General features: G+C 45.2%; 5 protein-coding genes across 5 annotated transcripts; 1 reads left to right on the forward strand and 4 right to left on the reverse strand.

Moving 5' to 3' along the window:
• On the reverse strand, window positions 1-5,795 carry LOC112891090. Its single transcript, XM_025957998.1, has 3 exons — window positions 5,590-5,795; window positions 2,392-2,665; window positions 1-1,387 (listed from the first exon to the last, which is right to left on the reverse strand). Exon 3 carries the CDS (start codon window positions 1,379-1,381, stop codon window positions 194-196), a length of 1,188 nt encoding a protein of 395 aa, XP_025813783.1. The 5' UTR covers window positions 1,382-1,387; window positions 2,392-2,665; window positions 5,590-5,795; the 3' UTR covers window positions 1-193.
• LOC112891091 lies at window positions 3,268-4,595 on the reverse strand. Its single transcript, XM_025957999.1, has one exon. The coding sequence runs from the start codon at window positions 4,509-4,511 to the stop codon at window positions 3,615-3,617; it is 897 nt and encodes a 298-aa protein (XP_025813784.1). The 5' UTR covers window positions 4,512-4,595; the 3' UTR covers window positions 3,268-3,614.
• A 4,246-nt stretch (window positions 5,796-10,041) lies between the features above and the next one.
• Window positions 10,042-14,390, reverse strand: LOC112890725. Its single transcript, XM_025957577.1, has 4 exons — window positions 14,208-14,390; window positions 13,361-13,611; window positions 11,251-11,340; window positions 10,042-10,100 (listed from the first exon to the last, which is right to left on the reverse strand). The coding sequence occupies exons 2-4, from the start codon at window positions 13,605-13,607 to the stop codon at window positions 10,063-10,065; spliced, it is 375 nt and encodes a 124-aa protein (XP_025813362.1). The 5' UTR covers window positions 13,608-13,611; window positions 14,208-14,390; the 3' UTR covers window positions 10,042-10,062.
• A 5,325-nt stretch (window positions 14,391-19,715) lies between these two features.
• LOC112890636 (F-box protein At2g26160-like) lies at window positions 19,716-20,903 on the reverse strand. Its single transcript, XM_025957489.1, has one exon. It carries the CDS (start codon window positions 20,901-20,903, stop codon window positions 19,716-19,718), a length of 1,188 nt encoding a protein of 395 aa, XP_025813274.1.
• An 806-nt stretch (window positions 20,904-21,709) lies between these two features.
• LOC112890637 lies at window positions 21,710-22,752 on the forward strand. The gene is made up of 3 exons (XM_025957491.1): window positions 21,710-22,040; window positions 22,119-22,237; window positions 22,309-22,752. Exons 1-3 carry the CDS (start codon window positions 21,710-21,712, stop codon window positions 22,750-22,752), a joined length of 894 nt encoding a protein of 297 aa, XP_025813276.1.
• Window positions 22,753-23,636: the final 884 nt, after the last annotated feature.

Consider the following 23,636-nt stretch of genomic DNA (forward strand, 5'->3'; position numbering starts at 1 on the left):
TCAACTCAGCAGAAAGAAAGACTAGCATATATAGCTGGTGCACATAATACATGAGTCTTGATGAGTAGACAATAGGTAATATGGTTCAACAATCAAACACTAATGTGCTAAGTAGGCATCAGATAATCTTTAAGAGCACAAACAACATAGTGTTACATAATCCCAATACACTAACCAAGCTAAGCTGGTTTGACTATATAGAATCAGCAGGATCAGCAGGAAAGAACCATGTTGGACGCCACTGGCCACCATGATGCTGTGGCACTGTTGTGGTCTGTGACAACAACGGAGTGATCATCCCATTTCTCAAGTTGTACACGCCAGAGTCACGAAGAGGATCCACAGCATAATCTGGCCAAATATAGTCACACATGAAATATATGCAATCCTCTTGAATTCCATTGTACTCTCCAGGAGGGAAAGACTTAGAGCAATGTCGCCCAACAAAGAGCGCCTGGCTGCCCAAGTCATTGACCCGTCTCCACTGACCAGGATTGGTGCTCAAGTCTGCCTCAAAGACATTAAATGCAATAGTGCGATCATGCTCCAAGAGAAATCTTGTGCGACCGGGATGGTCATTCTGAATAAAGCGTGTAACCTTCAACAGTCTACCACAACATTCAACAAGATATTCCCTAGACATATATGACTTCTCTATGGATAAGGATTGGGGCAAGTCCCATAAATCATCCCTGTAGTTGATTATGCATTCAGCGGCTGAGATCTTCGGCTTACTGCCAAGGTCATAACCAATCTCAAAGGTAACAAGCTTACCAAAAGCAATTCCATATAGCTTCCCATTGAAGAATGCGACGTCAAACAGGGACCAAGAGAGTTGCATGCCCCTTCCTCTGGACAAGTCGGTAGCAACTGGCGGCTGGCAAATACAAACTGTACTGCAATTAGCATCATCCACGATCAACACAGCGACAAGGGATTCTGGTGAGTCCAGGGGCGAGGGAACCACCAGCTTATAGAAAAGCGTAGTAAATCTGTTGTCTGAATTCAACCAATCACGGCACCAAACAGTGGCTAGCTTAGGAAGGTCCAGTGTGGCCTTTGAGAAAGGATTCATCAATGAGCACCCTCCATCGATTTGCATTAGGAAGAGCCAGTTGTCAATGGAACCATAGCAGTGGGCATTATCTGGTACAGCCATTCGGATAATTTTACCATCCGGGATGCTCATGAAGGTCCCATCAAGGAGGCTGAGCCACGGGAGGGAAGGGGATGGCGATTGCAGTCGAGCATTGGAGCGCCATGGCTGACAGACTGCTCTCAGTCGAACACGATCAGCTAGGGAGGGGAGGCGCTCAAGGACAAGGCCTAGGAGCTCTGAAGGGAGGTCCGACCAGGACAAAAACTCTGCAGCTTTCATCATCAGAGTCTACAAGAGAAGTCATAGGGTTCAGAGTTTAATACAGTAAATGGTGTGAATAATAGTAAAAAAGTTAGCAGTACAATCAAAGTCTGAAGGTGACCAGCAAATCGTCAGACCAGAACTAAAGTAAACTTGATCTACAGCCTGGTGCTGCACTATATGCTAGATCGTTGCAGCCTCTAATGGGATCACCAGTAGTCCAGTTAAGTTACTGCAACTACACTTCGACTTATTTTAGAATTCAAGGTGCAAAGCTAAAGTAGAAGCCACGATCTTTCACTCCAATAGTCCAATGACAACCAGAATCAACAGCAAGCAGGAGTACAATGAACCGCGAGGAAAATACCTTCACATCTGCAAATGGCCTAATTAACGTTTATGAGAGAGCAATGTTGCACGGTGTTCCTTTTGTTAGATCCAAAGGCCAGATGGCATTTTGCAGTTTTATAGCAGGGCCGTACCTCAAGATACAAGAGCATCAGTTAAAGCCATCATATCTGTGATGTCAAATATTAGTATATTACTATTTGTTCAGGGCAAGACGTGCGATCTTTTCTCTAAGACTGCTTCAAAGACGATGGGTGTACACTAGATCTAAGTACTACTGCAGTACTCAACATTACAAGTCATTTTTCTCCTCCAAGTTCACGCCAGCGCGGAACGGCAATGGTTGATCTGCCAGCTGCACAGCTAGCGCCCTTCTGCCCGTAAGGCTAGATCCAGGCTTGGAGCTGCTTGTTGGTGGCCTGGGACGCCCGGACCGGCGAGGAAACGCCCCCGAGACAGCTTGATTCGAGCTGCTCCTCACCGGACCCGATGGGGGCAAGATTCGGTTGGGACTTGGGAGGTGCTGCTGGTGGCTCGTGGGGGCATGGCTTCGTGCGGGATCCGTCCAGCTTATAGAAGAATTAAAAAACCTAGACTTGACACAAAAGCTAGACCCGCCACCGATTACGGCGTTAAACATGAGAGCATGGAGAGAGGAGCGATGAGACGGTGAGGCCACTTACTCGTGATGGCCTAGTGGCCCGTCGGAGAGTCCGCTCCGCCGCCGGCTGCCGTAGGCCCGCAGCGGAGGAGTGCAGCCTGCAGGTTGGAGTTCTCCGTCGTGGCCCGATGGGATCGAAGCACACTGCGACCTGATATCTGGGTGCCAGGGGGAGGAGAAGAGCAACGGGCAGGTGGGATGGAGTAACGGAGAAGTGGAAATTTGGCCGGCCTTGAATGCTCTCTCGTTGAATGCTCAGGTACTTCGCACTGCTGCAGCTGCAGTGTATAGTGGTACTGTACAACAAAGAAAGAATACATACAATTAGAAAAGATGCTTGTCGACCAAGAAGTGATGATTATATTGTACTGACTGAATTTGATCATTACCCATCCCAACGATGGTTCCTCAAAAAAAAAAATCCTGAGGAGATCAGCGTGACCGCTGTTCAGGTTCTTCCATGCTTTGCTGGTCCCTTCCTAGCGGCTACCGCTAAAGCACAGACAAGTTCGATTTGTGTTGATGGGGATCAAGCAACAGCAACAACACCAATGCTGTCGCTGCATCAGGTGTTCACAGTTTGAGCGATTTCAACATTTTGTTTTTTTTAACAGAAGCGGAAGGTCTGAACAGCGGAAAGAGCGACGTAAGCAAGGCTTGTCATCTCAGGCACCAAACTTCAACAGCAGCAGCAACACTAGCAAAACTAAAGCTCCTGAAAGCTTCAATATCTAGAAACGTAGTCTTGACAGGTTCCCGTGATCTCAGACAGTAAGCTACGACTGTTACATTAACATTTGCAGATTAGTTAACAATACCAATAATGAACAGAAAAGAAAACGCTTTCATTTTCTTAGATTTTGCATTAAATCTCCGTAGATTGCATACTGGTCTTAAAGCGGAAATAGGAGCATCCAAGCACAAAGCCAAGGATAACAAGAGAGAAATGGGAGCTCCACAAGATCCTGGATGAGCAATACTGACAGATCATTTGTGAAGTGAAATGCTCCTCCTTTGCTGCAGTATTGGCACAGGTGAACAGAAGAAGATCCAATTGGTACATAGAAATGCTAGCATCACATATAGCTCGTGTACAAAATACATTAGTTCTTGAGTCCTGGAGAGTAGCTAATACTAATTAATATGGTTCAACACATCAATATGACACCGATAAGCAGGCATCAGGCAATATTTAAGAGTACACCTACATAATCTAAAGGCACGGAGCAAAGGAAGCTGGGTGGATTACATAGAATCCGCAGGGAAGATCCATGCTGGGCACCACTTTCCACCATGACGCTGCGGCACTGCCACGGTCTCTGACAACAACGGTGTAATCATCCCAGTTCTCATGTTGTACATGCCGGAGTCACGAAGAGGATCTAGGGTAGGATAGTAGTCACACATGAAATATATGCAATCCCCTTGAATTCTGTTGTACTCTACAGCTGGGAAAGACTTGGAGCAATGACGACCAACAAAAAGCACTTGGCCACCCAAATTATTGACCTTTCTCCAGCGATGTGAGTTAGTGCTCAATCCTGCCTCAAAGACATCAAATGCAACAGTACGATGATGCTTCAAGTAACGACCTGCTTGGCCAGGATGGTCACTCTGAAGAAATCGTCTCACCCTCAACAGTCTTCCACAACATTCAACTAGATATTCCTTCTTTATATGCACCTTTGCTCTAGATTCGGATTGGGGCAAGTCCTGTAAACCAACCCCGTAGCCAATTATGCATTTGATGGATGAGATCTTTGGCGGATCGCTGAGCTCAGAATCAATATCAAAGACGAAGAGTTTGTCACAAGAAGCGAGACCATGGAGCTTCCCGTTGAAGAATGTGACATCATCAAAGACCTGTAAGGGCCATGTGGCCCTCGCACTGGACACGACAGTAGCAATTGGGGGCTGGCAAATGCATACTGTACTGCAATGACCATCATCCAAGATCAGCACAGCAACAAGTGAATCCGGTGATGAGTCCAAGGGTGAAAGGACCACTGTCTTATAGAGAATCGGATTAAGTCCAGAAGTTGCATTGGATGGGTCATGATACCAAACAGTGGCTAGGTTAGGAAGTTCCACAGTGGCTCTGGTGAAAGGGTTCACCAGTGAGCATCCACCATCAGTTTGCATGAGAAAGAGCCAGTTATCAACGGAACCATAGCAACGAGCATCCTATTGTACAGGCATTCGAATAATTTCACCATCTGTAATGCTCAGGAAGGTTCCATCTGGGAGAGTGAGCCACGGGACAGAGGGGGCAGGGACTGCTGCTGAGCATTGGAGCGCCATGGGTGGCAGACTGCTCTCAGTCGAACACGATCAGCTAGGGATGGGAGACACTTAAGGACAAGGCCCAGGAGCTCCAGAGGGAGGTCTGACCAAGACAAAGCTGCCATCAGCCAGGTCTACAAGAGAAGACAAAGGGTTCAGAGTCTAAGGTAGCAAATCAACACAAGTAACAATACATATGCTTCTAATAACTGTTAGAACAAGAGCTAGCATAGCTGAACAAGTTAGCAGTACAATCAAATTTGAAGATGAAACCATCAGACCAGAAATGAGTTCGATTTCTATACATGGTAGTATTGTGCTACTTATGTGTGATCCTTGCAGCTGGTAACAGGGAGCAACAGTAGGTAGCAAAACCACATCCATACGTTCGGCAAGTAAAATACAACTTAACTTGTAATTGTTTTAGAACTGAAGGTGTGAAACCAACACAAAAACCACGGTTTGTTTCCTCTAACTAGAACAAGCAGTGGCGTGCGTGCCTCTAATACACAGTACACTTAATATGCTGTAATCGAACCTTTGGCTTTGTTTCCTTCAAAGTTGAAATAAATTGGGAGATCCTTGTTTCTAAAAAAACTAGAACCAGCAGCAACAACAACAGGAGATGACGAATTATGAGGAAAATATAATATGTGCGTGCCTAATGTTACTGAGATCCATAACTTTGCACGGTCATTTTTCAGATGCAAAAGCCATTTTTTCAGAAGAAAAAAAATCAAATTTTTCAAGAACATGCTCAAGCAATGAGAGGTGCGCATCGAAGCTGCATACTACTACTACTACTACTACCACATCAGATAGACTCCATTGCGGAACCAATTGAAATCCTAGTTTCAGCCCATAAAGGTAGTCTCGCCAGTGATTACGACCCTAAACCAGAGCACGGGGAGCAGAGAAATGAGAGCCTGCAGCTTACTGGTGAGGGCCTAGTGGCCGGCCAGCGACAGGGGACTGGGGGCTGGGAAGGAGCTGGAGCCGAGTCCGCCGCCCCCTGCTGCAGCAGAGGAGGACGGCAGGCGCGCCCGCTGGAGCTCTCCGGCGTGTGTGGCTGGATGATCCCAGTACTGTGATCTGGTACTGGGAGGGGAGGAAGGGGAAGAGGAGAGAGCAGGTGGGCAGGTAGCGATGGAGTAATGGAGAAGGGGCGGAGGGAAGGAGCCCTGTATTTATGTCGCTCGTCCCTCGAAATGCAGCTAGCAGTAGCACGCGGCGCTTCTGCAGCTAGCTAGCCACGAACAGCAGAACAGGGGAGAAGGCGTACACACGGAAGGCGCGACCGAAGAGCGAACGCGTAGAAAGTGTAGCTACAGCGGTAGCTAAAACTTCCCGCTGTAATATCTTGCTGCTTAGAGTGAAGGATTCAGAAGAAAAGCCTCCGGAGCACATCTTCTTTCTTCCCAAGTTATCAGGCAGCATTTCGCAAAAAAATAAAAAGTTATCAGGCAGCAAAAAGCTACTACATGATCCGTGCCTATTTGGGATTGTCTTTGCAACACAACACCAGCCACCAGGAATTCATCAAGTGTATGAAACCTGATGGTAGCTAAGAAGAATATGAAGCAATAGCCGGATGGCTAATGGACAGGATATGAAAACTCGGAAAACTCCACACGTTTGAGATCATAGCCACATGCCACACAAAAATTGAGGATATGAACGGGGTGCGTAGAACAATACCGGATGAGGAAAATTACTGAAATCACAAAGGCAATGAACCAGTAAACACTAAACAGATAACCTGCCAACTCTGGTTACTAAGAAATAAATTTTTTTTCAATTGTGAAACAGATCCACTGCAAAGTATAGATCAGAAACTCTGAGCATAACAGAAGCAACCAATGAAAAGGGAGCAACTAAAGACAGAAGGAAGTTCTAAAGCATTCATGTTAAATCAAATAGCAATTTCTCCAGTTCCACTGAGCTTACCGTGACATGATAATGAAATATTACTAGGATGCAGAATTGCAGATAAAGTGGAGTCACTCTACAAGTTCATGTTATAGAATACTGAAACGATTAAGAAAACTATGATTGCCAGGAAATTCATTCATGAAGCAGATGCAGTTCTCTTGAACTTCACTGCATTCACCGGCTGGAAAAGATTTGGAGCAATTGGAGCTGACAAAGAGCGCATGGCCACCTGAATCATTGGCCCTTCTCCACTGGCAAAGGTTTGGTGCTCAAGTCTGCCTCACTCAAAGACCTGAAAGCAATGCGCCAGTGCGTTCACAATTTGGCCATCGTCTCACCATCAACAATCTACTAGCACATTCAGCAAGGTATGGCTTGACTGTATACACCTCATCTCTGGACAAATCATCACGGGGGGTCAATGCGCCGGACATGCATCTATCTGGACGGCGTGACGACGAGCGCCTACAACGCTGGCGACTGAAGCCGCCGTCGCCGATTCCGGCCAACGCATTTCGCGAAAGGAGCCCCTGAGCCATCTTAGCGCGGTGAGGTCGTGGCCGGAGGGGGAAGGGAGGTGATGAAGCTAAGCGATACCTGCGCGTGGCGCCGAGGCCCGGCCGTGCACGGGAGGACGCGTCCCTGGCTGCAACGCCGGCGGCCGGAGCCGCCGCCGCCGTCTCCGTTACAGGTCAGCAGATTTTGCAAAAACAAACCTCATTTGTATCGCGATTAACAGTCGCGATCCGATTCAGGGAGTTTTCTGTAAACTCTAATTCGGATCGCGATTAATAGCCGCGATCCAATTTAGGGGGTTATTTGTAAAACCTAGGATGAGTATTTTTAAGGGAAACCCCTAACATTTTGCATTCAAGTCCCTCGTCCGGTTCCCTGAGAATTCCGTGGCGGACGGAAGTGGGGGAGGCCGGCACCGGCACGCGGCGGCGGCGGACGGGACGGGGATCCGAGGAAAGCCGGAGCATCTGAAGACTCAACTCCAGCATCATGAGGCTGCCCATTACGACGTCTGCGGCGGCCTCGACGAGCCGCGCGCCCGTGTCGATGTGTAGGATGGCGCGGTTGCCGCCGGCGTCCACGCCGAGGCGGCCCCTGCTAGAGGTCTCCGTGGGACGGGACTGGCTGGTGGAAGAAGCTCACGCCGGAGCTGTACTGGTCGATATTCACGCCGGAGATGCACAGTGGGATCGACCTGGGACGGCATGGAGCGCCGCTGCTGCCATAGGCGAGGGCTTGACGGCCTTGGACGACTGGACGGTGATCTTCATCGTCACGAACGACTGGACGGTGATCTTTATCGTCACGACTCGGGGGAAAGAGACCATGCAAGTCTCGATAGGAAATCTTCGCACGAGCTTTGGGTAGCAAAACCAAGACTGCAAGAGCTCGAGCTTTCAACTTTTAATTGGGCTTTGTTGGAGACTATCGCCAGGTGTCTGTCTGACACCCTAGGCAAACAGGCCATCACAGCGTCGATGAATGTAGAGATCATTGCGAGCTAGTTCACCATATTCTCTTCAATTTCCTGAAGATTATGCCTGATCACAGTTTTCATGGGTAGCTTTAGCTATCAGATCGCAACTCCACGGCTATATGGTATTGGTGAATTTCAGATTGTGAATTTGTCAGAATCTTCAGAATTTGGTGTTAATATTTGGTTACACCTGGATCGTAAAGAAAAATATTTGATTCAACCCAACATTGCATAGTAGCCTGTAAGTCAAGCTAGGATGCTTTGCGCTGTGGAAGAACCATAAAAACTGATTCCAAATTCTACTGGGGCACCAGCCAATTGCAACAGAAAACTGCAAAGAACTACCTGAACAATTCAAGCGCTGAGTCCCTTGATGGCGTGATTATTGCTGTCTACAAGCAGCAGTTACTCATGCAGCTAAACAACAGTGAAATAAAACAAAAAATCTCGGTACTAATATTTTTCATAAATCCTAACTCTGATTGCACTTCTATTATAGTTTCCACAGCAATCAAACCCATAGATATGAGAATGACTATAGCTGCTGAATTTTGCTACTCTCAATGCTCATGCAGACAACAAGATGTCAAATTGATAAACTTCTGGTAACCCACGAAATAATTTCGGCAGTTTAATAGAAACTTCCCAGATACAAGGCTAAAGAGAAGTTGGTTACAAATTGAGTCCCAAACTCCCAGTAGTGCTTGAAAAATGAAAACAGGCTCCAGTACATCATGACAGAGATAACTCGGATGACAAAGCAAAGGCCTGGTTTAATTGCAGTGTTGGAAAAGTTGAAAAAGAACCAAGAAAAAACGCTCATGCAGTTTCTACAGTTTACTAAGAGACCTTATTCTTGATATCACAGTAACATTCGACAAAAAGTTTACTGATATGCAGATAAGCAGAGACCAGTCTACTAGATACAACAACACTGTAACAGCAAAGGAAACTTATATGGGGCAGCCTATCACATAGCTTGAGTTGGGAAGAGCCATGTCGGACGCCACGGACCGACATGATTTGATGGCACTGCTGCAGTCTCTGATAGCAAAGGAGTGATCACTCCATTTTTCATGTTGTACACACCAGAGTCATGAAGAGGATCTGCGACAAGTTTCAACCCAGAAAACTCATTCATGAAGTAGATGTAATTCTCTTGAACTCCACTGCATTCTCCAGCTGGAAAAGATTTGGAGGAACTGGAGCTGACAAAGAGAGCATGGCCACCCAAATCGTTGACACCTCTCCACCGACAAGGCTTGCTGCTCAAATCTGCCTCAAAGACATCAAATGCACCAGTACGATCATAATCAATACATGGCGCAGGGTGCAAGGGGCGAATCCATCGCCTCACCATCAACAATTTACCAGCACATTCAACAAGGTATGGAATGACTACATACTCCTCGTCACTGGACATGGGTTCAGGCTTGCCCAACAAATCATCAGAGGGGTCAATGATGGTTTTGAAAGGTGAGATCTTCGGCTTATGTTCAAGACCCTCAACGAGGTCAATGTTTAAGAACGTGCTGAAGCAATCGATTGCATACAACTTTCCACCAAAGAATGACACCTCTAAGAGGGGCTCTAACAGTTGCCTTCCTTGGATTGTGTCAGTGACATCTGGTGGCTGGAAAATACAAAGACTCCACTGATCATTCATAATAGCAACAAGAGGAACCAGTGACGACTCCAGGGGTGAGGGAACCGCTAAAGAAGCGTCCCCTCATCAGAGGTGACTAAATGTGATATAAATATCAGTAACAGGAGACTGATAACATATTTATTACATCGGATGGTTCATTACCGTACAAACCGTCGAGGTAGCGGGCACTGAAGCGCCACTATCATGAGGGACAACATAAGGACTAAAAGCCAAACTAAAGTGCCAACGACATCTAAGATAACATCAGAGTCTTGCGCCATGGTAAGCTTCCTGTGGAGACCCTGAACCACAGACAAGGTTGGGTGCAGGACGGCGACCTACTCGACGTCTTCAGGAACGAAGTTCGGATCCTCCTCTGTAAAAACTAAGCAAGAGTGAGTATATTCGTACTCAACAAGTCCGACCACACCCATGGAGGGGGATAATAAAGGTCATGCACAGGATATATCAAGGATAAGGCTAGGTTTCATTTGCGATAAAGCAAAGTTTTACACATGCAAGGGTTTATTTAATAAAAGAGTTTTCTCAAAATATTTCTGTAGTAATCGAATAATAAGTGGGGTTGGTCCTACACAAAGGATCCAAATTTTAATGCTACCGGACTCCACATCCACAGTAGCTTACGGCACAACTGCCAGACACTTTCAAAACAACTCACGCAACAAAACCAACCATCCTAAAATATCTATTGAAGTGACCATGCCGTAACTCGTCCAATACCGTGGACACGACTATTCGAATAGATTTTAGAATCTGCAGAGGTTGTACACTTTACCCACAAGTAGGGTACCGCACTACGAACATCTTAGTATCGCTGCGGATCCTAACAAAGCCATTACCCACCTTAGCTGAATCTAACTAGCTAACACGGAAGCAACTATAGGGTTAATGACCTATCAACAAAGTCATAACCGGGACATAACTCACACAGATCGTATTCCCTCTCCATGATCTCCTGTTGCTCACCAGCTCTCCTTTTGGCTAGCAGAACAACTAGTGGGGTTTAAGCTGAACCGTTGCCCACACAACGGTCGAGTGGTTGTACGATAAGTGGGTTAGGCAAGATGACACCTTAGTTCATCCTTACATTGACAAGACGGACATCTCCCAACCATGCTTAACCATAAAGGTACAAGCTCACCAGTGGCATTTCACACAGGAAACACCGTCCATCTCATCAGGTTATATCTTTCTTTTATTTTCCCGAAATCCCATTTTATCTTTTAAAACACTCACACCTTTATTTTTGATAAAGCGCGTTGTGGTCATGATTAAAATATAATAAAGGGAATAAAAGGTCATAAGCATCTCTAGCAGTAGTTAACGTCCAACAAAGCAAATCCTATATAGACATTAACCTAGGTCATCAAGGAATAGTCATAGCAATCAAGGGGTGGCTATCCAACCATGTCTTGCAATAAAACAATGCATTTTATAAAATGGGCCAATAGATTATGTTTATAAAACTGGGATAAATATGCATCAAAGGATGGGATCGGACTTGCCGTCCTCAAAGCCTTCCGGAAGCTCCTCCTCGAGGTACGTGTCTTCGGGCTCCGGCTCGCGGTACTGCTCCTCCTTGGTCACATCGTCGGCTACGACACACAAACAATCACACAATAAAAACAAAGTTCACCGATGAGCTTTAAAAAAAAGAGGGAAATAGAGAGCTTCGATTAAAAAAGATAGAGAAGACTATTATATTTGTCGGATGTGGATCCTAAGACTTGGAGAAAATATTTGGAGATGATGCGTGGTGGAGTTTGGAGTCGATTCGGAACAAAATATCGTATGAACTGATGAGTTAAAGATCATTTACGGAGTAGTTTAAAAGGACGAGGACCTATTTGTAATGAAATAAAGAGATAGAAGGAGCTCTGATTAAATATTTAAGAGAGGGAGGTGGAGGGCTGCGGACTGTATAAGAAGGAAAAGTGGAGGAGGTTATGCACAAGTCTGTCCTTTCTTCTTCCTCGAGACAGAGCAGGAGGGGGGAGGGGAACGGTAGGATGGGGGGGGGGGGGCGGCCAGGCCATGGGTGCCGGCCCCTGGTGCATGACAACGCCCGGGGAGGAGGGGAAAACGGAGAGGAGGCCGAGGGGGTCCGATTCCGGCCCTCACCTCATGCGGAGACGGTCTACGGAGGGCTGTCTATAGAGATGGGTGGTGGCTGGCAATGGTGAGCGGCGGCGGCAAGCTACAGCGCGAGGTAGAGGAGGGGGGTGCTGGGGCGGCGTGGGCGGAGTGAGGGGCGGCTCAGGGGCTGATTTATACGCCGAGAGGGAGAGGGGAGATGGCCGGCATGGAAGGGCCACGGGCAGTATAGGAACCTCGCCATTAATGGTGGCCGGGATGCTCGGGGACAAGGCGCAAGCTGCGAGAGCGAGGGGACGGGACGGAGACTGACCGGCGCAGCAGCGGGTCGCACGCCGGCTTAGCGTGCACGAGCAGCAAGCACACAGTGGCACAGCGAGCAACAACGGCCGCGGCGGCCGTGGCGTGACGCGGGCGGCGCAATGCGAGCGCGCGTGCACAGCCAACAACGGGGGCAGCGGCGAGTCGTGTGCTGGCCCGCGCGTGCGCGCAAGGAGCGGGCTATAGCTCGAGCAGGCAGCACGCATGTGCTCATTTAAATAATAATTTTTTATTTTTTATTTTAAATTTTCACTCAGTAGCTCGACAATTTAAATAAGCAAAGATATGAAATTTAAATTGTTGCATTACTCAACAATTTAAATAAGCAAGCGGGAGAATTAGAAGAGAGAAATAAAATGAATTTGAACAAAATATGAGAAAAGAAAAGAGGGGACACGTGCGCGGCACCGACGATCGCGGCTGGGCAGGCGCACGCGGTCGACCGCGACATGATGGTGATGCGATGGGACGGCGGGGCTGGTGGAAAAGGAAAAGCGATGGGCGGCTCCACGGAAAAAGAGGAAGAGACTGCGCGATGTCGGAACGGCGGAAAATCGGGAGGTGGGCTTCATGAGCTCGAGCTGCGGAAAAAGGTTTAAAAGATTTTTAAGCGAGTCATTGGTAATGCAATTTAAATAAGATAAAAACGTGGGCGTTACAAACCTATTTTTTTTATTTTAAATTTTCACTCGGTAGCTCAACAATTTAAATAAGTAAAGATATGAAATTTAAATTATTGCGTTACTCAACAATTTAAATAAGCAAGCGGGAGAATTAGAAGAGAGAAATAAAATGAATTTGAACAAAATATGAGAAAAGAAAAGAGAGGACACGCACGCAACACCAATGATCGGGGCCGGGTAGACGCACACGGCCGACCGCGACACGATGGTGATGCGACGGGACGGCGGGGCTGGTGGAAAAGGAAAAGGGACGGACGGCTCCGCGAAAAATGAGGAAGAGACTGCGCGATGTCGGGACGGCGGAAAATCGGAAGGTGGGATTCGGGAGCTCGAGCGGTGGAAAAAGATTTAAAAGTTTTTTAAACGAGTCATTGGTAATGCAATTTAAATAAGATAAAAACGCGGACGGTAAACAGATTGAACTCAGAGTAATCATGCATCCGTATATGCCAACCAGTGGATAGGTCAGGAAGCTCCAGCGAGTCCTCAGAAAAAGGGTTCAGCAGGGAGCACTTACCATCACTGTGCACAAGGAAGAGCCAGTTGTCTACAGAGCCACAGCAACAAGCATCATCTGGTACAGGCATTTCAATAATTTCACCATCCGGTATGCTCAGGAATGTCCCATCGAGGAGGGCGAGCCATGGGTGGCAGACTGCTCTCAGTCGAACACGATCAGCTAGGGATGGGAGGCGCTTGAGGACAAGGCCTAGGAGCTCAGGAGGGAGGTCCGACCAAGACAAAGGCTGTGCAGTCACCATCATTGTTCTGCAAAAGTTGGCACATGGCTTCAGAGTATAATTTAAATGTATATGCTTCTAATATTTGTGTCAAAGCTGAAGATTCATAAGTCTGCAAAGCTGAAGAGTCAAAATATGGAGAGGCTGTAAACGCCAGCAAACCATCAGACCAAGAAAAAACTTCACTTATCATAATCCCTGCTCTCTGTTTACGCTACCAGTAAATAGTGCAGTGAACACCATACATTTGGTAATCAGACTGCAACTAAGCCTAAAACCAGTTTAAAACTCTGAGTTACATGACTAAAACCAAAAGGATGATCATTTCCCCTAACCAGAAACAACAATTATAGCACTCGGGGTATGGCAAATTGTGAGGAAATTGTTTTCCCGTGTGATGATTCTTTCCAAACGTTAACAACAGATGCAATCTTTTCAACAAAATGATCAAGCATACCAATTCGAGAACCAGGTCGATGATATATAAACAATTAAACACTACTAGTACCACTCAAAATATATGAATACTGATAGTAGACTTCGGTTGAGGGAGCGGCACAGTTTGTGCAGGTAATTAGATCCATAAACCTGAACATGCAGGGGACGGAGCCAACGAGGCCTTACCGCTTTCTCGGAGGGTCGGCGAGAGGGGAACAGGCGGATCCGACTCCGACGATACTGCAGAAGTGGAGGGCGTCCGATCGGGGCTCTCCGATGAGGCTCGGGGAGCGGCGGAGTGGGTGGGAATCAGGGGAAGCCGGGAGGAAAGGGCGGATCCGCGGATCGGAAGCGGGCCGTCAGTCAGTTAACGAGTATGTTGGACAGTTACAGTTCGAGCCTATCTTCTTGATATCAAATGATCCAAAACTATCCCCAAATAATAGCAGATTTATGGATTAAAAATGATTCTAAACCTCCATAAATATACTGAAAGTTGCTGTGTATAACCTAGTTGTCCAAAAAAGTATAATCTAGAGTAAGGTTGGTTTATAACCTAGAAAAATAGTAAGGTTCATTTATGTGGCCTTATAGGGAGATGGACTCAAATAATAATCATTTAATTCAGCTATCTTCTTAGTCATCGCTTAATGGCAAGGGCAAGCACAAATAATGAAACCAGATGAGATCATTTATTTTTTGGGGGCAGGGCACAAATTCCAATCCACAAACCACAATTTTTGAGGGAAACTACGGCAACCCTGGGGTTGTCTGAACTTTTATTGCATCTTTTATTCCATTATAGAGATAATTTAAATTACAGGAAGCACAGTCAGCTCCGGAAGCAAGTGGGAGAGGAGAGCTAAAGAAACTAGAGCTAAAATTGATTCTAATTCTAATTCTAATTACATTGGAAAGAAACTACTTCACGCTATAAGCTTCATCCTATTTGCTGAGGAGGAGCATCTATTTGATCAAAGGGAGAGATCTTCACTACATTTCTCGAGATCATCAGATTTGTCTCATCTTCATGCCGAAAAACTTTTACATTTCTGCATTTCCAAACATTCCAGAGGATGCAAGTAAGAACAGTACTACAAATTCTGGAGTTGTGTTCCTGGAAGGTATTTACTACCAAGAGCTTATCGACTCCCAGGTTTGCAGGAAGGGACGCAAGGTCTAGGGGACCAGAAACTTTTACTGCGGGGACAGGGGATGAAGAGGTGAAAGCAATCTTCTTCAGAGGTGCAGAACGGGCATTGTCCATCACTTTGCGTATTACAATACAAGAGCCGAGCCTTTGTACTCAATCTGTTCCTGTGCAACAACTAGAGGAAAAACTTGCACTTCCAAGGAGAGTAATTCCGCCATATGGTTGAGGCGAAAGGATCATCAGGGTAAGCTTGAAAGGAGAGTAGGTAGTGGTCTCGTGAAGTCGGAGTTTTCCCATTGGTTCAGAGAACGCCCGTGTCGTTGATGGAGACGTTTAACTCCACGAACGCCATCAAGGCGGCCAATTCCAATAACTCATGAGCTGCAACAGTGGTTAAGCGAGGTCGAAGCAAGAGCTGTAAGTCAAAAACTGAGAGGACTCGAGCGATCGAAGCATTCGGCCGTAGAGTGTGCGAGAACAGGGCAGGGAACATATAGCCCAAAGTTTGGGATCTGAACCACATCCAACCAAAATGCTGTCATCTGACCATTTCCAACGAAAACTTTGATCTCATTTCTGAAGGAGGGAAGCTGAGCGTAGATATCTTTCTAGATCGAAGTTATCGAAGGGATGTCATCACCAAAATCAAAGCGTTCATTCCAACCATAAGCATTCCTTAGCCATTCAATCCAATCCAAGGCATAGAGGGTGCACAATGAAATTTAAAGAGAAACTTCTTGAGGAGGCTCACATTTTTCTTAGTCAAATTAGGAACACCCAGACCACCTTTTTCTTTAGGAAGGGAAACATCATCCCATGCAACTTTACATTGGCTCCCTCGGCATTTATTTTCACCCGTCCATAGAAAAGCACGTTGTTTCTGGATAAGAGTTTCAACAGTGCCTTTAAAAAGAAGAAGCGAACTCATGTGATAAACGGAGGCAGAGGCGAGCACAGAAGTAACAAGAGTTGTTCTGCCCATTTCATTTAAGAGATCCCCTCTCCAACCTGCTAAGTACTTATTGTTAACTTGATCTCGACCCCGGATCGGTCCAACGACCGATCCGGAGTCCGTTACGCGCCCCGATCGGAGGCGCACAGCCAAGTCAATGGCGTGTGGGCCCCCGTCGTGCAGCGCCAAAATAAATAGGAGGTGGGGGCCGGGGCACGCGACACGAGGTTCGCCGCCGTGCCTGTAGCCCACCTAAAACCCTACCCGATCCAATCTGAGGGGGCGCTGAAGTGACGGGAAGCGCCGCCTCTGCACCAAGCGCCGCCGTCTCTGCTCGACTTCACCGCCGGCCCCTCTCCACCCTTGTCTTCGTCTGCGGCTCGGGTTCTTCATCGCCATGGCAAGCAATGGCGATGCCGGCACATCAACCGGGGGTACGGCATCTCTCTCTCTCTCTCTCTGTTACCCTCTAAGTTAGACTCAAATGCTATCTTGTTTTTAGCTAATCACCGAGCTAACTCACGCTTAGTCGATCCCTAAACCTTACACTTATCTGAGATAGCAATCATAGGCTGGAAATCCCTGGTACAAAGTTTTGTGGTTGAGAGGGGAAGGCTGAGGTATGGTTGAGGGAAAGAGGAGACAGGGCATTAAAAATGGAGGCAAGGTGACAAGTATGATCAGAGTCGACACAAATAGGGAGGAAAGTGCTTTTCTCAGAATTTATATGTAAACCGGTGGCGGCGGAGAAGGTTTGGAGAGTTTCTTTCAAGGCAAGAAGTTGATTTTCATCAGCTTTGAGAATAATTAAAGTATCGTTCGCGTGCCGAAGAACGGGACAAGGGGCACCGGGACCGATAGGATGCTCAAACACACCATTGGCAGCAGGGCTAGTGAGTAACTGCTGAAGAACATCGGCCACAATAATAAAGAGATAGGGGAGGGGGATCACCTTCTCGTAACCCCTTTTTGCAATCTATCCACTTGCCGGGAGAGCCGTTAAGGAGCACAGCAGTCTGCCCCGTTGTTAAAATGTTTCTGATCTACTCTCGCCATTTAGTTGGGAAATTTTTTGCGCTAAGGACAAGATCAAAGGCTGCCCACTCGATTGAATCGAAAGCTTTCCTAAAGTCGAGTTTCAGAGCAGCAGCAGGGACGCGATGCTTGTAGCAGGTTTGCAGAAGCTCAGCAGCATATATGAAGTTTTCAGAGATACTTCGCCCCTTTATGAACCCGGTTTGGTCAGGATGAACAAGCCGAGGGACTAGGGGTTGAAGTCTAGTAGCAAGAACTTTGGCAATAATTTTCACCGGGCAGCTTTGAAGGGATATGGGCCGAAATTGATCCGGTCTAGTAGCACCAACTTTTTTAGGCAAAAGAACAATGTGGGATTTGTTAATTCTCTGCAAGTCCGCACTGTTATTGTAAAACTCTTCAAAGAGTGCAGAGATGGAAGGACTCACAAGGTTCCAAAAGAACTTAAAAAAAAAAGCAGGACCAAAACCATCGGGTCCACAGTTAGATGCAGATGCAAAGAATTTCCCCTACGAGCACAATCTGTGATAGGCTGAACTGCTGAAGATTAACCACACAGACTGAAGATTCAGTTGCTAAAAGAAAGATTAGTGCATTCTAATAGGTACCGCACATATCATCCCTGAGAATTGCATGCCAAATGCTAGGATAGTAGGAAAATAGATATAAGATATTGGTAAGCACAAGTGTAGAGCCATGCTACTGGTTAGTAAAAGTGTGCAGCACACGAGATTCCCCAAATAACGCAATAAACCATGTCGAGTTGATTAAATATCTATAGAAGGGAAGAACCAGATGGGACGCCAGTGGCCATCACCTATCGGATTATCCAAACATGAAGCCGGTCAAACAGGGCCCACTTTTCATATCAGGCAACATATCACGTGCAAACGAGGGTATCCGTGCAAACTCCGTGCAAACCAACTAACAAAAGTCGCAAAAAATTCTCAAACAAATTATGTATATACTTCATAGACTACTCTACCACTTTATAAAATTTCAAATTCAAATTCATCATATGTTAAGAGATACTAAAAAGAGAAATTTCTGAGAGATAAATAAAAGAAAAAACTCTTAAAACTTTCTCTTTTTTGTATCTCTTAATATATGATGAATTTGAACTTGAAATTTTATACAGTGGTAAGGAAGGCTATGAAATATATACATAATTTTTTTGAGAATTTTTTGCGACTTTTGTTAGAACATATACAATGGTAAGGAAGGCTATGAAACATATACAGTGGTAAGGAAGGCTATGAAATATATATCTATTAACAAGAAGCTGACAGCTTAACAATGCAATGGCCAATGCGTCCGGTCTATAGAAACCCAAATGGCGGTTCAGACAGCAAAGCTAGGCTAGCCACATTTCAAATTGGCAGTGCATAGAAATGCCAATATGATATAGTAGCTTGGGAGCTACAAGAGACATCGATTCCATGGTTACTTGAATCCCATGATTGGATCCAGCCATAAACATGTAGCGCCCATCGATGGTTTGTGATCAAAGCAGAACAAGATCACAGATTTCACTCTTGCATTGAGATAAAGATCCATCAGATGCTGAAATATAAAAATTCTAACAATTTGTCAGATAACAGGGCATTCATAGAATGGATAAAGTGTTATAAATACAGGCAAATAGAAGTCCATAGCATACAGTTTAATCCAATGTTTGTCAACAGAAGTGAAGTTTTTTCCTCATCACAATATTGGCACAAGTAAACAGATAATGATCAACTTACTTCAAAGAAAGACTTGCACGCCTCGAGTCCTGGGAGGTTGCATGCATCATCTGCATCACTACAGGGGGTGTATAGATACGAAAGATCACTTTTGGAATCTTTCTGATTTAGGTTCAGGTCTTTTTTCAGTGACAATTCAGACAGGAAATGTATCTAGATTACTGATTGACTCTGAACAAAACTAATCTGCAGAAACTCACTTAGATTTGACTATAAAAGTCATATATTGGGTCTGAAGGTACGCAGACCAATCGAACAAATTTGAGAAACTAAAACAACAGCTCCAGGGAAAAAACAAATAGAGATTCTCAATAGTAAAACAAATACCAGCTGGCTATGGTTGGCGATCACCAGGGGACCTCAAACCTTTAGTTTTGCTGCTGGAGTAAATTTCAGCAATAGCATCAGTTTCTTTAATTTTTTAGTTTCATCTTATTAAAATGGACAAAAAAAAATTTGGGATACATGGAAGCGCAACAGAAGCTCAGGTTGCTCAGGTACCTTAACATAAATAGCACTTGGAGGACTGAATACACGGTTATCCTACCGCATGAGTTTCTAAGCAAGCCAGGGATAACAAGAGGAAAAGCAGATCTCCAAAAAAAATTGAGTTTAAACAAAATTAACAGCTTATTTGTAAAATGGAATGCTCCTCCTTGCTGCATTGTTGGTATAGGGAGCAGATTAAAATCAACACTGTAAAAGTTAAGACAAGAATAAACATGCTAACAAGTAGACATCATATATTTGGGAGTACATATTATATAGTATTACATAATCCCAAAACACAACAAGCTAAGGTAGTTCGATTATATAGGATCAGAAGGAAAGATCCATGTTGGACGCCAGTTGCCACCGTGATGCTGCGGCACTGCAGCCGTCTGTGACAACAGTGGAGTGATCATCCCATTCCTCATGTTGTACACGCCAGAGTCACGAAGAGGATTCACAGCATAAACTGGTGGAAGATAGTCACACATGAAATATATGCAATCCGCTTGAACTCCATTGTACTCTTCAGAAGTGAAAGACTTAGAGCAATGCTTGCCAACGAAGAGCGCTTGGCTGCCCAACTTATTGATCCGTCTCCACTGACCAGGATTGGTGCTCAAGTCTGCCTCAAAGACCTCAAATGCAACAGTACGATGATGCTCAAAGGAAATACTTCTGGAACAGGGACGATCATTGTGAATAAATCGTTTAACCTGCAAGAGTCTACCACAACATTGAACTAGATATTCCCTCTCTATGTACACCTCCTCACTGGATAAGTATTGCGGCAGGTCCCATAAATCATCCACAGAGTTGATGCATTCAGTGGCTGAGATCTTCAGCTTACTGCCAAGGTCATAACCAATCTCAAAGATAACAAGCTCGTTACCAAAAGCAACTCCGTACAGCTTCCCATTGAAGAAGGCAACATCAGCCAGGTACAGAGATGGTTCCATGCGCTTCCCTCTGGACAAGTTGGTGGCAACTGGTGGCTGGGCAGGCTGGCAAATACAAATAGTGCTGGAATTACCATCATCCAGGATCAGGACTGCAACAAGGGATTCTGGTGAGGAGTCCAGGGGCGAGGAAACCACCAGCTTATAGAAAAGTGGATTAGATCTTTCACTTGCATTAAACCTATCACGACGCCAAACAGTGGCTAGCTTAGGAAGGTCCAGTGTGGCCTTGGAGAAAGGGTTCATCAATGAGCACCCACCATCATTTTGCACGAGGAAGAGCCAATTGTCAATGGAACCACAGCAACAAGCATCACCTGGTACAGGCATCCTGATAATTTTACCATCTGGGATGCTCAGGATGGTCCCATTGAGGAGAGTGAGCCACGGGAGCGGAGGAGGCAAGGACTGCAGTTTAGCATTAGAACGCCATGGGTGGCAGACTGCTCTCAATCGAACACGATCAGGTAGGGAGGGAAGGCGCTCGAGGAGTAGGCCTAGGATCTCTGGAGGGAGGTCTGACCAGGGTGACGAACGTGCAGCCTTCATCGTCCAACTCTACAAGACATAGGGTTCAAAGTTTCAGAAAGTAGATGGTTGTAAGTTGTAACTGATGATGTGTATGATTCTTGTAATTTATGTACCAAAAAACAGCTAAACTGAACTTCAGAGTTGAATTAAATTATGAAAACAGCTAACTGAACTTCAGAGTTGAATCAAATGATGAAAATGCAGGGGACACCAGCAAGCAATAAGATTGAAAATTTCGACTGTCATAACCACTACTTTCCTGCACTTGGTGCCAACAGTACCAGCTGGCATTAAGATCGATGTCGACACCATATTCTGTTAAGTAACAAGCGAATTGCAACTGAGCTTAGCCTTGTCTCAAGTTGCATGAGTAAAATAGAGAAGGGCGATATTATCTAGAAAACAGAAACAGCAAGAAACAGTAGCACGAGGAATTGACAGGACATTGCCTTCTTAATGGTGAAACGTTAATGACATAATAACGCTGCAGCTGCACAGCCATTTCTTTTTCAGATGCAAAAGCTGGATGCCATCTATAGCAGAACCATGGCTCAGGAATACACTAGCATCGGTGCAAGCAGTCTGCTAAATCAAATATCCAGGAAAAAGGATTGAAACTTTTTCAAGAAAATGTTCAAACAATGACAGATGCGTAGATCTACGTATTAGAAGAAGAAAAATGCAGTTGTTCATCGGATAACCTTCACCACAAAACTTAGTGCAACTAAAAAAACTAGTTTTTTCAGGTACAATAGAGATGCGCCCAGCAAACTATAGCCCAAAACCTTGAGCATTTGGGGGTAGACACTGGGACTGGAATGAGGATGGCTGTAGAAAATGTGGATAAGATTGGGACTGGTTTGTACAAGAGTATCATAGAAATTGTGGAGGAAAAAATAAAGAAACGGTTGGATTGTCCTATTCACATGGCTGCATATTGCTTAAATCCCTATTATAGCTACAACAAGCCCTCCATCTTTGACAGTGAGGATGTCATGGATGGCTTTATTGAAGCTGTTGAAATATTCTACCATGATGATTACGACAAGCAGAATCAAGTGCTCAGTAATGACTTTCACAAGTTTATTTATAAAGTTGGACATTTTGCAAAAAAGGTAGCTCTGGCTGGCTGCAAGTATTATGATTTCAGTCCAGGTATTTAAGTTATTTGCATCAAATTTGATTGTTGGTTGTTGTATAAACTATAAAATCTTAACATTTGTTCTTGTGCAGCTAAGTGGTGGTCAAATTATGAAACACAAGTTCCAACACTGCAGAAGTTTGCTATTAGAATCCTCTCTTTGACATCAAGTGCTTCAGGTTGTGAAAGAAATTGGAGCTGCTTTGAAGGGGTAAGTCTGCATGTTCAATTTAGCACGTGTCATGTTTTTTCAGCCACTCTAATGAATTTGATATATTGTAGATCCATACAAAGAAAAGGAATAGGCTCACATGTGAGAGAGTTGAACAACTTGTCTTTGTTAGATTCAATCATCTTCATGCAAAGAGGAAAAATAAAGCCAAAAATAATAAAAAGGCAGACCCTCTTGTAGCAACTGATGCAACCTTTGCTCAAGGATGGATGGTTCAAGGTGCAGATGAAGAAGGGACTGATGTTGAGCCTGTTATAGGTCTCACATGGAAATTAATTGCTGACACATGTGGTGCTGAGGAGGTCACAAAACTCCGTAAGAGTGCAAGATTGGCTCATGCAAGAGAGGTTGAAGAAGAACCCAAGTCCGATAGTGATAAAGAACCAATAAATGAGGAAGATATTGAGTGTGAGTCTGATCAAGATGATGTGGTCACAACTGGATATGAGCAAGAGGGGGAGAAAGACAATGACGGTTCATGGGCTAAGCTTTAAGCTTTAGCACTATCTATTTATCTTTATCGTTTATTAAGAACTATTGCTTTGTTCGTAAGAATCATGATATGCTATGTTCAATGTGGTGTTTGGTTTGTAAGAATTATGAACTAAGAACTATCTACGTTTGTGCATTGTGAATGATGCTCGATGTGTCCCTCGCTCATTTTCTATGTTATTTTCTGTTTGTCATCATTAAAGTGAGCATATTTGACATTGTTTTATCTTGATAAAATGTACAAGTATACATGCCACGTACTAACAATTTTCCCTTTTTTTTCAGGTACATGTCTCAAGTTGGGAGGATATCAAAAGGTTCATGTTTACTTCACAAAAGGTTAGTACAAATCTACTTAATCTTGCTGAAAATTGTGCTACAGTACAAAACCGTATAGGCTGTTTAATTCCATCTAAACACGTCTAAACACGTTTAAACTCTAAACGGCACCTCGCCGTTCGTCTACCGTTTTCCGTCTAGAAAAACATGGGTAGAGTAAAGAGGAGAAATAGGGGCTTGCCGCTTACTCGTGAGGCCCAAATGGCCGGTCCACGGGAGGGGAGGTACAAGAGACTCCACCGCCGCCTCCAGCAGAGGAGGACGGTGGCGGCGGCAAGGTCACGGCTGAAGTAATGTGACCTGCCGCGGGGAGGGCCGAGGGGTACGGCCAAACGGGCAAGGGTAGATGAAACCGAATTACGGAGAGGGGAGAGGGGAAAGCCGGAAAGGACACGAGGATAATTTCTTTAAAAAAACTTGATAAATATGAATATATTGATACAACTTGTATGCGCTGGTCAGACAGCTTCACAGAATGAGACTTTGTACAACAATTGACGATGTTGCCGGCTTCATCTGAGTTGGCGATGAGAGAAGTTGCGAAAAT

This window comes from Panicum hallii, chromosome 4, assembly GCF_002211085.1.
Source record: "Panicum hallii strain FIL2 chromosome 4, PHallii_v3.1, whole genome shotgun sequence".
In the NCBI taxonomy this organism is placed as follows: Eukaryota; Viridiplantae; Streptophyta; class Magnoliopsida; order Poales; family Poaceae; genus Panicum; species Panicum hallii.